The 12,768-nt window shown below is 40.5% G+C and overlaps 1 protein-coding gene across 1 annotated transcript in view; it reads left to right on the top strand.

Annotated features, from left to right (window-relative positions):
• Nucleotides 1-4,214: 4,214 nt before the first annotated feature.
• The window catches only part of LOC145354573 (CUB and zona pellucida-like domain-containing protein 1), a 40,011-nt gene continuing 31,457 nt past the window's right edge, over nucleotides 4,215-12,768 (top strand). Inside the window, exons 1-5 of the mRNA XM_080206037.1 lie at nucleotides 4,215-4,284; nucleotides 5,658-5,681; nucleotides 5,859-5,882; nucleotides 6,026-6,151; nucleotides 7,721-7,747. Coding sequence (XP_080062163.1) covers nucleotides 4,242-4,284; nucleotides 5,658-5,681; nucleotides 5,859-5,882; nucleotides 6,026-6,151; nucleotides 7,721-7,747 — 244 coding nt within the window. The 5' untranslated portion in view covers nucleotides 4,215-4,241. The remainder of the gene's footprint in view (nucleotides 4,285-5,657; nucleotides 5,682-5,858; nucleotides 5,883-6,025; nucleotides 6,152-7,720; nucleotides 7,748-12,768) is intronic.

The following is a 12,768-nucleotide window of genomic DNA, read 5'->3' as shown; positions in this document are numbered from 1 at the left end:
GAAGGTGAAGTCATATGGGATCAGAGGTGAGCTGGCAACACAACTGGCTTGGTCTCCATTCACCTGACGAAGAGGCTGTCCCCTCGAAAGCTAGTGAGAATATTATCAAATAAATAGGTTGGACTAAAACCTGGTGTTGTCAGACTTTTTACTTGGTCAAAGAAGACAGAGGGTAGCAGTGGAAGATTGCATTTCTGAATGGAGGGCTGTGACAAGTGCTGTTCTCAGGGATCAGTGCTGGGACCTTTGCTGTTTGTAATATATATAAATAATTTGGAGGAAAATGTAACTGGATTGATTAGTAAGTTTATGGACAAAGCTTGATTTGCAGATAGCAATGAGGACCATCAAAGGATACAGCAGAATATAGATCAATTGGAGACTTGGGTGGAGAGATGGCAGATGGCATTTAATCTGGACAAATGTGAGGTAATGCATTTTGGAAGGTCTAATACAGATAAAAAATATACAGTACATGGCAGAACCCTTAAGAGTATTGATAGGCAAAGGGATCTGGGTGTACAGGTATACAGGTCACTGAAAGTGGCAAGGCAGGTGGAGAAAGTAGTCAAGAAGGCATGCTTGATTTCATTGGCCAGAGTATTGACCTTACTCTCTCCATAGCCTTTTCTCAATTCCATTGTCATGTTCCAAAACCAGATATCCTGCCACCATTTGCCCCATTCCTATTGTATTTCATGTCACTTAATCCTTCGCGTCCCTATGAGGATTTGAGTTCATGTTCAGCTGAATTCTTCACAACTCCTAAAGTCAGCAATCCGATATCACACCAATCTGTGGAGACATGTGACATCAAGATGGCACTCCATCTGAGACTTCTCCTGACCACCAATGGGGGAAATCTCTCAAGAGATTGTGCCATACTGAGCCTCAGTGGAAATAGCTAGCGAAGCAGTGTGTACCAGCAGGAGGGGCATGGTGAGGGGCATGGAGAACAGAGAATTAACCTAATTAATGAGGACACTTTCTGCTTCCCTGAGTCCAATAAAATGCATCTCAGTGGGACTTAGAGAGAGGCATTTCTGTTGTTGCTGGACTTGCAATTACAACCAACATTTCCAGTATGTTTGCTTGAGGGATGAAGTGGAGGAGGAGCAAGGGGTGTGTGTGACTCCCCTTGTCCTCCACACCTGACCATGTGAACTTGACTCAGCTTAATGGCAGATTTCACTGGGGAAAATGTCATATCATGGGGGAATTTTCTGACCAGTGCTTCTGTTGGTCAAAGGATAACAAACATTTTGACGTTTGATTAATTATGATTATTAATTACAGCTTCTTTTGATTATTTTGCTTGACATAACTGGATTTCAAGTTCCCAAAAGGATAGTCAAATGCTTTCAAATTAACATGATGTCCTTGGCAGTCTGTAGGTGCTGTTTTTTGTCTCTTGGCAGGTGGCATCGAGCATCTTTTCTGCAGAATGTTGTATCTGACATCTTTTCATAGGGTAGGATCTTCCAGTCCTTCTGATCAGTGAGATTTTTCTAGTCACTCTGAAGGTGACCCTGCTGTGGGACTTTACTGGTGGCGTAACCATAGACAATGCAAATGGCCATTGGCTTCAGAGAAACTGGTAAAACCGACTGCAGGATTCTGGAAAATCCCAGCCACAGATTCTCCAATTCACCCCAACATGTCAGAGAGGAGAGTTCATTGTTGCTGCCACTAATGATGCTAAGGAACAAAAGGAATAAGAATTTACAGAAAATAGCACAAAGATATATCAAAGCTGGTCATTCTTTCTTAAATGTTGTTCAGAAAGATCAAAAGAAATATGAGACTTCCATAGATTTGAAAAATATTCTTCTTACTTATTCATTTATGTTTGTTATTTTGACAGTAACATCTATGCCCGCAACATCAGGTATGGAAAATTCCTTCAACCAAATCAATTGTTCTACTTTTAAATGATAAAAGTTCATTACATTTCTTTGAAAATTTGTAATCAGTACCCTTGTTAACAATCAACACAAGTTCAGATCTAACTTGACATTTATTGTATAACAGGATACAGTGGCTCCTGCAGATACAACTGTGGGGGCTATTCTTCAAATTGTTCCTGTGATTACAACTGTCGATATTATGGCAACTGTTGTTCTGATTTCTGTGACTACTGCCCTTACATCAACTACGGTAAGAGAACTTTCAAATAAAAGAATGTTTAATGACAGGAATCTTGTTGAAGTGTCAGGGCTGTTGCCTGCCAGTGAGAGTCTACTTTACTGGAAGGTCCAACAAGCAGTGGTATGGCCAGTGCGAGACGTACCAGGGAATCCAAACACTTGGGCAGTTGACTCATCTACCGAGAGCTGCCGGCCAGTCAGAGGCTGTCCTGTGCTTGGCAGCACAATGGGGAGACAATGGCAGCTGTCAGAAGGACAGGCGCCCAATGGAGTGATCCTGGCGCCACATATGAGCAATGTCGGGAGGTGTGGGTTTTTTTGGCAGGTTTGTGGTCTGGGAAGAGGCATGTGGGGTGGAGGGGGTGGGGGAGGGAGGGGGCATTGAAAATGACAGGGAGTTGTCTCTCAGTGCGCCCGCTACTTATGCCTCATGCAGATATAACTGTGGGGGCTATTCTTCCGATTGTTCCTGTGATTACAACTGTCCACGTTATGGCAAGTGTCTGATTTCTATGATCAGTGTCCTCACGTTAATTCCAGTAAGAGAACTTTCAGATAATTAACTAATGTTTAAATTTATCTTCTTATTTATTCTGCTTAAACTGACGAATGTAAGCATAAGAATGGAACATTAATGAAGATTATTGTTCTCATTGTGAATCAGTGTAGTTGTGTCCAACTGATGTGAGATTTGTTTCTGCAGTGTGTATTGTGATCTTTGACTTTATGGACAGGATAGATTTGTGCTGTACTTTTTAAATGTTCAAACTGTGTCAAAAATGCAGAGTTTGCAAAATGTTTCACTCTGGGTCCCATATTTTCAGTGAAATGTGGCAGGCCTGATTTTGGCTAGTGTATTTGTCGCTCATTAGGAGTGTATACTGGGAGTATGGAGACAGATCGGGACGATGCTCAGTGTGTGATATTGATTTGACGCTCACCCTGGCACGTCCAACCTCATCACTCCAACTCATGTCCTCTCTTAACCTTACACAGCTGGACATGAATTCAGGGGTAGGAAGGACCACCCATCAATCCGATATAAAAGATTCATCAACTACCTGCACGTTCATGTCAGGTTCAGAGTTGAACTGGATTTTGCTGACTTTGTAGAAATGTTGCAAGTTTTCCACTGTTGTTGTAAGTTATTGAAGTTCGCAGGGAGTAGTGTCACACCTGGTGAAGGCCTTGGTTTTCACCTCAGGGTTTCAGCTCCGACCCCTCGTTGTCAGTCATGGGTGATTTATTTACCAACCAACCTTGGCTGGCAGAGATTGAGGAGAGACAGCACAGAGGAGGGCAAAATGCTGACAGAGAGGAGGAGGGTTAGACAGGCTCATCAGACAATGCCTCATGTCCCAGAGTCTTCGAGGGGCAAATCACTTATCTCAACCTTATTGAAGACCATGACAGAAACCATGTTGAGGCATCCAGACCTGACCATTTACTCAGCTCAATGGCAGATTTCACTGCAGAGGATGTCACTTCATGGGGCAATTTTCTGGCCCATATTTCTGTTTTTCGAAGAATTCTGTGTGTTTGTCAGATGTTTGTTCAACTATGAATATTAATTTTAATTTATTATGGTAATTTTGCTTGCTACTTCTGGACTGAAAGCTCCCAAAGAAAATTCAAATTAACATCATGTTCCTGACAGTTTGTAGTTGCTGGATTTTGTCTCTGGGCAGCTAGCACTGAGCATCTTTTCTGCAGCAATGTGTACCTGGCATCTGTTCACAGGGCTGTTTTCTGCCAGCTGGAGAGTCAGTGAGAGACCATTTTGTCCAATTTACAGGAGAGTCCACCAAATGACACATTAATCAGGCAGTGGTTTCTAAGGTTTTCACCCCCTGAATGTGCAATGAAATGTGGCCATCCTCAGCATGTTGCATTTCATTTCTGAATGGGCGTGGGGGCTGTATATATTGTGTCTTGTGTGTGACAGGTTGGCTTTAACAGGATGACTTTTAGATTTGTAGATTTGACCAATACCTGATGTTAATTATTTTTCTTCTTGTCATGTGTTATACTAATATTTCTAAGTATGATTGGTAGAAGATCCTTCAAAAACACTTGACAATGTAACTAAGCTGAATGTGTTTCTGTACAGGATACTGCAGTGCTTATTCAACGTCCAGTGAGTAACATTTCAATTCATTTTCAGTTACTTTATTAGTTTGTATATTTGTTGTCCATAGATCTTTCAGAACAATTAATCTGAATGGCTGTACTCAGCAAATCACATCGTTGATTTGGTAAAGTGTTTTTCTACAGCCGTCTAAAGTCTGAATTATATCCCCTTAACTGCCTGTTCATCCAAATCCCTGCTGTCCATTCTCCATTTGGAAGTTACAAATGGCCATTGGATATAAGGATTCAGTGAGACTGTTCTCTCTGTTGTGTCTGAGGCTTATGGGACATTGGCTCTCACTGAGAATGTTAAACCTCTACCCGTGTTTGCAACACCTTTGACGGGAAGGGCTGGAAAATCATTTTTTACTTCTCTGAGTCAAAAATATGACTTCTCAGTCGGACTTAGGGAGGTATTTCCACTCTTACTGGACTCGCAATTACAACCAACATTTCCAGTACCTTTGCATGAGGGATGTGATGGGAGAAGGAGGAGAAATGGGTGTGTGTGACTCCCATTGTCCTCCAGACCTGGCCATTAACTCAGCTCAATGGCAGATTTCACTGCAGAGGATGTCACTGTATTGGGAATTTTTTGGCCATGTTTCTGTTTTTCTAAGGATTCTGTATATTTGTCAGATGCTTGTTCAACAATGAATATTAATTCTAATTTATTATGGTTATTTTGCTTGCCACTTCTGGACTGAAAGCTCCCAAAGAAAATTCAAATGCTTCAAATTAACATCATGTTCCTGGCAGTCTGTAGATGCTGGATTTTGGCTGTAGGCAGCTGGCACCGAGCATCTTTTCTGCAGCAAGATGTACCTGGCATCTGTTCAAAGGGTGGGATTTTCCAGCCCTTCCCACTAGCAGGATTTTCCAGTTACGCCGAAGGTGACTCTGTGGCCAATCGCAAGCTGGCTCTGCTGCAGGAAAACCTACTGCAGGAATCCCGAAAATTCCAGCTGTCGATTCTCCTATTGTCCCCAACATGTCAGAGAGAGGATTCCATTATTGCTGATAGTGCTAAGGAGGGAAAGGAATAGGAATTTACAGGAGGTGGCACAAAATGCATCAGAGCTGGTCATTCTTTCTTAAATGTTGTTCAAAAAGATCAAATGAAGTTTAAGACTTCTATAATATGAAAATTATTCTTCTTACTTACACATTTATTTTTATTATCTTGACACTACCAGGGCAAATTTTAACAACAGGTCTGCAAAGTTTCTTTAACCAAATATTATGAAATAATAAAAGTTCATTACATTTCTTAGAAAATTTGTAATCAGTAATATTGTTCAATAAGATCAAATGAAGTTTGTATCTTAGCTATGAAAAGTATTCTTCTTATTGATGCATTTATTTTAATTTTTTTGACAGCAGCAACTTATCCTGAATCATCTGGTATGGAAAATTCCTTTAACCAAATCTATTGTTCTATTTTTGAATGATAAAAATTCATTAGATTTTTGAGAAAATTTGTAATCAGTAACATTGTTCAATAAGATCAAATCAATTTTGTGTCTTGGATATGAAAAATATTCTTCTTACTTAACGCATTTATTTTTATTATCTTGACAGTAATAACTGGTTCTGCAACATCAGGTATGGAAAGTTCCTTTGACCAAATCTATTGTTCTACTTTTGAATGATAAAAGTTCATTACATTTCTTCGAAAATTTGTGATCACTAACATTGTTAACAATCAACACAAGTTCAGATCTAACTTGACATTTACTATATAACAGGATACAGTGGCTCATGCAGATACAACTGTGGGGGCTATTCTTCTGATTGTTCCTGTGATTACAACTGTCCATATTACGGCAACTGTTGTTCTGATTTCTGTGATCAGTGTCCTCACGTTAATTCCGGTAAGAGAACTTTCAGATAATAAACTAATCTTCAAATTTATCTTCTTATTTATTCTGCTCAAAGTGACAAATGTAAACATAAGAATGGAACATTAGTGAAGATTATTGTTCTCATTGTGAATCAGTGTAGTTGTGTCCAGCTGATGTGAGATTTGTTTCTGCAGTGTGTGTTGTGATCTGTGACTTTATGGACAGGATGGGTTTGTGCTGTACTTTTTAAATGTTAAAACTGCGTCAGAAATGCAAAGTTTGCAAAATGTGTCACCCTGGGTCCCATATTTTCAGTGAAATGTGGCAGGCCTGATTTTAGTAAGTGTATTTGTCGCTCATTAGGAGTGTATACTGGGAGCATGGAGACAGATCGGGACAATGTGTAACATTGATTTGACGCTCACCCTGGCACGTCCAACCTCATCACTCCAACTCATGTCCTCTCTTAACCTTACACAGCTGGACATGAATTCAGGGGTAGGAAGGACCACCCATCAATCCGATATAAAAGATTCATCAACTACCTGCATGTTCATGTCAGGTTCAGAGTTGAACTGGATTTTGCTGACTTTGTAGAAATGTTGCAAGTTTTCCATTGTTGTTGTAAGTTATTGAAGTTCGCAGGGAGTAGTGTCACACCTGGTGAAGGCCTTGGTTCTCACTTCAGGGTTTCAGCTCCAACCCCTTGTTGTCAGTCATGGGTGATTTATTTACCAACCTTGGCTGGCAGAGATTGAGGAGAGACAGCACAGAGGAGGGCAAGATGCTGACAGAGAGGAGGAGGGTTAGACAGGCTCATCAGACAATGCCTCATGTCCCAGAGTCTTCGAGGGGCAAATCACTTATCTCAACCTTATTGAAGACCATGACAGAAACCATGTTGAGGCATCCAGACCTGACCATTTACTCAGCTCAATGGCAGATTTCACTGCAGAGGATGTCATTTCATGGGGCAATTTTCTGGCCCATATTTCTGTTTTTCGAAGAATTCTGTGTGTTTGTCAGATGTTTGTTCAACTATGAACATTAATTCTAATTTATTATGGTAATTTTGCTTGCTACTTCTGGACTGAAAGCTCCCAAAGAAAATTCAAATTAACATCATGTTCCTGACAGTTTGTAGTTGCTGGATTTTGTCTCTGGGCAGCTAGCACTGAGCATCTTTTCTGCAGCAATGTGAACCTGGCATCTGTTCACAGGGCTGTTTTCTGCCAGCTGGAGAGTCAGTGAGAGACCATTTTGTCCAATTTACAGGAGAGTCCACCAAATGACACATTAATCAGGCAGTGGTTTCTAAGGTTTTCACCCCCTGATTGTGCAACGAAATGTGGCCATCCTCAGCACGTTGTATTTCATTTCTGAGTGGGCGTGGGGGCTGTATATATTGTGTCTTGTGTGTGACAGGCTGGCTTTAACAGGATGACTTTTACTGTCCAGTTGTTTGTAGATTTGAACGATACCTGATGTTACTTATTTTTCTTCTTGTCATATGTTATATTAATATTTCTAAGTATGATTGGTAGAAGATTCTTCAAAAACACTTGACAATGTAACTAAGCTGAATGTGTTTCTGTACAGGATACTGTGGTACTTATACAACAACCTGTGAGTAACATTTCAATTCATTTTCAGTTACTTTATCAGTTTGTATATTTGCTGTCCATAGATCTGTCAGAACCATTGTTGATTTGGTGAAGTGTTTCTCTGCTGCCGTCTAAAGCCTGAACAATATCCCCGCAACTGAGTTCATCCAAATCTCTGCTGTCCAATCTCCGTTTGGGAGTTACAATTGACAATTGGATATAGGGATTAAGTGAGACTGTTCTCTCCATTATGTCTTGGAGTAAAGGGACATTGGCACTTACGAGAACATTAACCCTCAGCCCGTATTTGCAACATCTTTCACAGGAACCACCCTGATGGACATTGAGAATGTCCCATTCACTCTTCCGTCTTTAATCCTTATTCTTTAATCAAATGAAGTTTCACATTTGAATAGATATAAAAATGTTCTTGTTGCTTCTGCATTGATTTTTACTATTTTCACTGGGACTAGTAAAACTACATTAATAGCCACAGAATCAACCTTCAAGGACACATATTCATCTACTTCTGAACAATAGAACTTATTTACATTTCTTTGACAATTATGATCTTCAATGATTTTACAGTGAATGTAACGGCTACATGAGAAGAAATTTGCATATACCAATCAATGTATATTTGCACAATCTTTTTCCACTCCCAGTTATAGATTAGGTTTACATCATGCCTAAGGTGTGAACACAATTGACCAATTATGACATGTGCACATCTACTTGATTATAATAATACGCAATCAGTGTAATGGTTTGTACATGTTATGTGGTCCAATTTACTATTGGTTCCAATTAGTTTCTAACATAACAATTTATATATGGCTTGTGGATATCAGTTACACTCCCTTGTCCAGTTTTCCCAGTGCTTAATGAATTCTCTAATGTTGACTCCCTAAGTTATCATTAGATGAATTGGCTGTCAGTGTAGGTGGTGGATAACCCCGCATTGTTTTTACAGACCTTGAGATCTAACAGCTGTGAAATCCTGCCTGAGAACTAGCCCCTGGCTGGTTGTATCCTTGGCGTTCCTCCTTGCAGCTAACAGCTTGCCTCTCACAGACTCAACTGAAGATTTTCAAACCCTTTAAGTAACTAGTGGAGGTGAAAAACATATACTGGAGTTTTAAATAACTTTTTCGATATAACATCCATGTAACCTGCTGCACCCTTTTCACTTTCATAGAGTAAGATCAGCATGCATTGGCGATCTCTTATACTCCTTCAGAAGGTAGTGGTGAATCTCTTTATCAAAGCCCTGGTGTAGGCCCATCCACAATGCTGATGGGAAAGGTATTCCAGAATTTCTGACTCAATGACAGCAAAGAAATGGTGGTATCGATCCAAATCAAGATAGTGTGTGTGTCTTAGAGGAGAATTTGCAGCTGGTGGTGTTCCCATCCATTTGTTGCCTTTGGCCTTCTGGGTGGATCAAAATGGGTGGATAGAGACAAATGATTCTCAATACTTGAGGGGTCTAAACCTACAAGGCAGGGTTGCTGAAAAAAGCTGTTGAAGTTTTTCACTATGCACTCATCAGAACCAATTCGCAAGAATATCAAGTCTAAAGTGAACAACAATTCATATTATCTGAGACTGGTGATTGGTTAGCAACTGGGCTATAATTGATATTGTTGTGAACATGTAATGATGAGTCCAAGACAAAGAACTCCAACAGCTTAACTCTTCTGAACAATACTGAAGTTCTGTAGCACCAAATGGCTACAAAATGAAATGCATGATGTTTTGAACAGGATATAGGGTCTCTTTCTCACTCAGAGTCATGAGGAGGTTCAATTCACTTTCAGGCAGAATGTACATTAACATTCAAGGTCAGTTGACAGGTAGAAAACGGGATGAAGAGATATGATAACAAATAGTAAATACGAATAGAATTATTCACCCCCATAATGGGTAAATATGGGCTTGTGGGGATGAATTGTCTGTTTGCCATTTTCTGATTTGTATGCATTACATCTGTTATCCCTTTTAAAAATATGTAATCATTATTTGTTTATGGTTAACTGAATCATTTTCCTAATTATAATCTGTACCTTTCAAAAATTCTTTTTCAGCACAACCAGGTAACTATTTTTAAATGTTCCTCATCTTTTTCTTTAAGCTTAAACTTCAGACCGAAGGGATCCCAAATATAGATATATTACAGCTGAGTTCTGAGCAATTTTATTCTTGCTTCAATATTTTCCTTCCAAACCTCTTGTCATGAGCTCCCATTTCATGGACACTGTGATTATGCTTGGGTATATTGGTTACATACAGTCCAGCAACCATCTGCTACTTCACCACGTTGTCACTCTTCATGTATAACCCTGAGGTTTGTGGCTGAGCTGACAACAATGGAGCCAATATTGACAAAGATTTGACTCAACTGTGCAGTCAAAATTTGACAATAATGGAAAAAGATTACATTTTCCTTTATTTTTCACTGTCGGGATTTGGGTGTCATTGGCTAGGCCAACATTCATTGCTATCCCTAATTGTCCTGAAGAAGGAGGTGGTGAGTTGCCTTCCTGAACAATTGCTGTCCATGTGATGTAGGTATATACACAGTGCTGTTAGGAAGGGGTTTCCAGGATTTTGATCCAGCAACAATGAACAAACGGTGATTCAGTCAGGATAGTGTGCGGACTTGTGGGGGGGCAAACATCCAGGTGGTGGAATCCCCATGTGCCTTCTGCCTTTGTCCTTCTGGATTTTGAGCTTATGGATTTGGGAGGTGCTGTCTTTGGAGGCTTGGTGAATTCCTACAGTGCTTCTTATAGACTGTTGCCACTGTGCTTCAGTGATGGTTGAATCTAATTGTGTAGAAGGGGTGCCAATAAAGTGGGTGTTTGTCCTGGATGGTGTTGAGCTTCTTGAGACTTATTGGAGCTACACTCATCAAGGCAAGTTAACATACTACATCACACTCCTGACTTTTGCTTTATAGACAGTAGACAGGCTTTGGGGAGTCAGAAAGTGAGTTACTCACCATAGGATTTCTATCCTTTGACCTGCTCTTGTAGTCACAATATTTATATGTCCAGTCCAGTCCTGTTTCTGGTCAGAGGTAACTACCAGAATGTTGACAGTCGGCATTCAGTGATGGTATTGCCATTGAATATTAAGGGCTGATAATCAGAATCTTTCCATTTGGAACTAGTCATTGCCTTGAACATTTTTAGTGTAAACGTTACTTGCCACCTTTCAGCCCAAGTCCCGTTGCATTTGGGCACGGGCTGCTTCAATATCTGGGGAATCACAGATAGTGCTGAACATTGTGCAATCATCAGTGAACATCCCCATTCTGACCTTCTGGCAGAGGGAAGGTCATTGAGGAAGCAGGTGAACATAGTTGGGCCTAGGACACTACCCTGAGGAACTTCTGCGCTGAGATGATTGACCTCTAACAACCATAACCACCATATAAAAAGTTGAAATGGTAGTAATGTTGCAAATATTAGTTAGAGAAATGATTTTAAAATATAGAAATCTAATGATCTGCTACAGTAAAGTATCAAAAGGATCCAAATCTTTGAAGATTGGGCACTATGGATTGGTAGAAATGTTAACTGCTGCAGTCCTTCAATAGTCACACTCACATCTAAAAATCACAAAGCTCACCTTTTTATGATCAAGGGCAAAATAAATCCACACATAGATTTATGGAGTGCTTTCCAAAACTTTCTGCTCAAAATCAAATTCTTTTGCAAACTCTTTTGTTGATTTCTATATATTAGAAAGTGCATGACTCCACCAAGCACCCTGCAAGTTTATTCAGTTAACAGGTGGACCATACAAACAGGAAAACTCATGAATTTATTGACAATTAGGTCATCCTGGTCTTAGCCAAGATAACAGTAGGGTTGCTATTGGCCTCAGTACCCAGATAAGCTAGTAAAGTCAAGCAAAAACAGTGGAAGGATGCATTTCTGAGTGGAGGGCTGTGACAAGTGGTGTTCCTCAGGGATCAGTGCTGGGACCTTTGCTGTTTGTAATATATACAAATGATTGGGAAGAAAATGTAACTGATTTGATTAGTAAGTTTGCGGACAACACAAAGAATTGTAGGTAGGGATGAGGACCATCAGAGGATACAGCAGGAGATAGAATTGTTGGAGGCTTGGATGGAGATATGGCAGATGGAGCTTGACCCAGACAAGAGTGGCATGGTGGCACAGTAGTTAACAATGCTGCCTCACAGCTCCAGGCACCTGGGTTTGATTGGTGGCCTGGATCATTGTCTGTGTGGAGCTTGCACATTCTCCACATGCTTTGTGGGTTCCCTCCGGTGCTCCGGTTTCCTCCCAGAATCTAAAGATGTGTGGGTTAGGTTGATTGGCCATGTTGAATTACCGCTTAATGTCATGGGATGCATAAGTTAGAGGGATTAACAGGGTAAATATGTGGAATTACGGGGAAAGGGCCTTGGTGGGATTGTTGTCAGTGCAGACTTGATGCACTGAATGGCCTCCTTCTGCACTGTAGGGATTCTATGGAGTGTGAGGTGATGTATTTTGAAAGGTCTCATACAAATGGAAAATATACAGTAAATGGCAGAATCCTTAAGAGTATTGATAAGCTGAGGAATCAGAGTGCACAAATACACAGGTCACTGAAAGTGGCAACGCACGTGGAGAAGGATGTCAAGAAGGCACATGGCATGCTTGCCCTCATTGGCCGGGGCATTGAGTTTAAAAATTGGCAAGTCAGGTTGCAGTTTTATAGAACTTTAGTTTGGCTGCACTTGGAATATAGTGATCAATTCTGGTTGCCACACTGCCAGGATGATGTGGAGGCTTTGGAGAGGGTACTGAAAAAAATTACCAGGTTGTTGCCTAGTATGGAGCCATTAGCTATGAGGAGAAGTTGGAAAAACTTGGTTTGTTCTCACTGGAACGATGGAGGTTGAGGACCAACCTGATGGAAGTCTACAAGATTATGAGGGGCTTGGACAGAATGGTTAGTCAGAAGCTTTTTCCTAGGATGGAAGAGTCAATTACTAGGGGGCATATGTTTAAGGTGCAAGGG

This window comes from Carcharhinus amblyrhynchos, chromosome 17, assembly GCF_965287045.1.
Source record: "Carcharhinus amblyrhynchos chromosome 17, sCarAmb.v2.hapA, whole genome shotgun sequence".
Taxonomy (NCBI): Eukaryota; Metazoa; Chordata; class Chondrichthyes; order Carcharhiniformes; family Carcharhinidae; genus Carcharhinus; species Carcharhinus amblyrhynchos.
The sequence above is the reverse complement of the archived record's forward strand: the minus strand, read 5'-3'. Positions and strand labels throughout refer to the sequence as shown.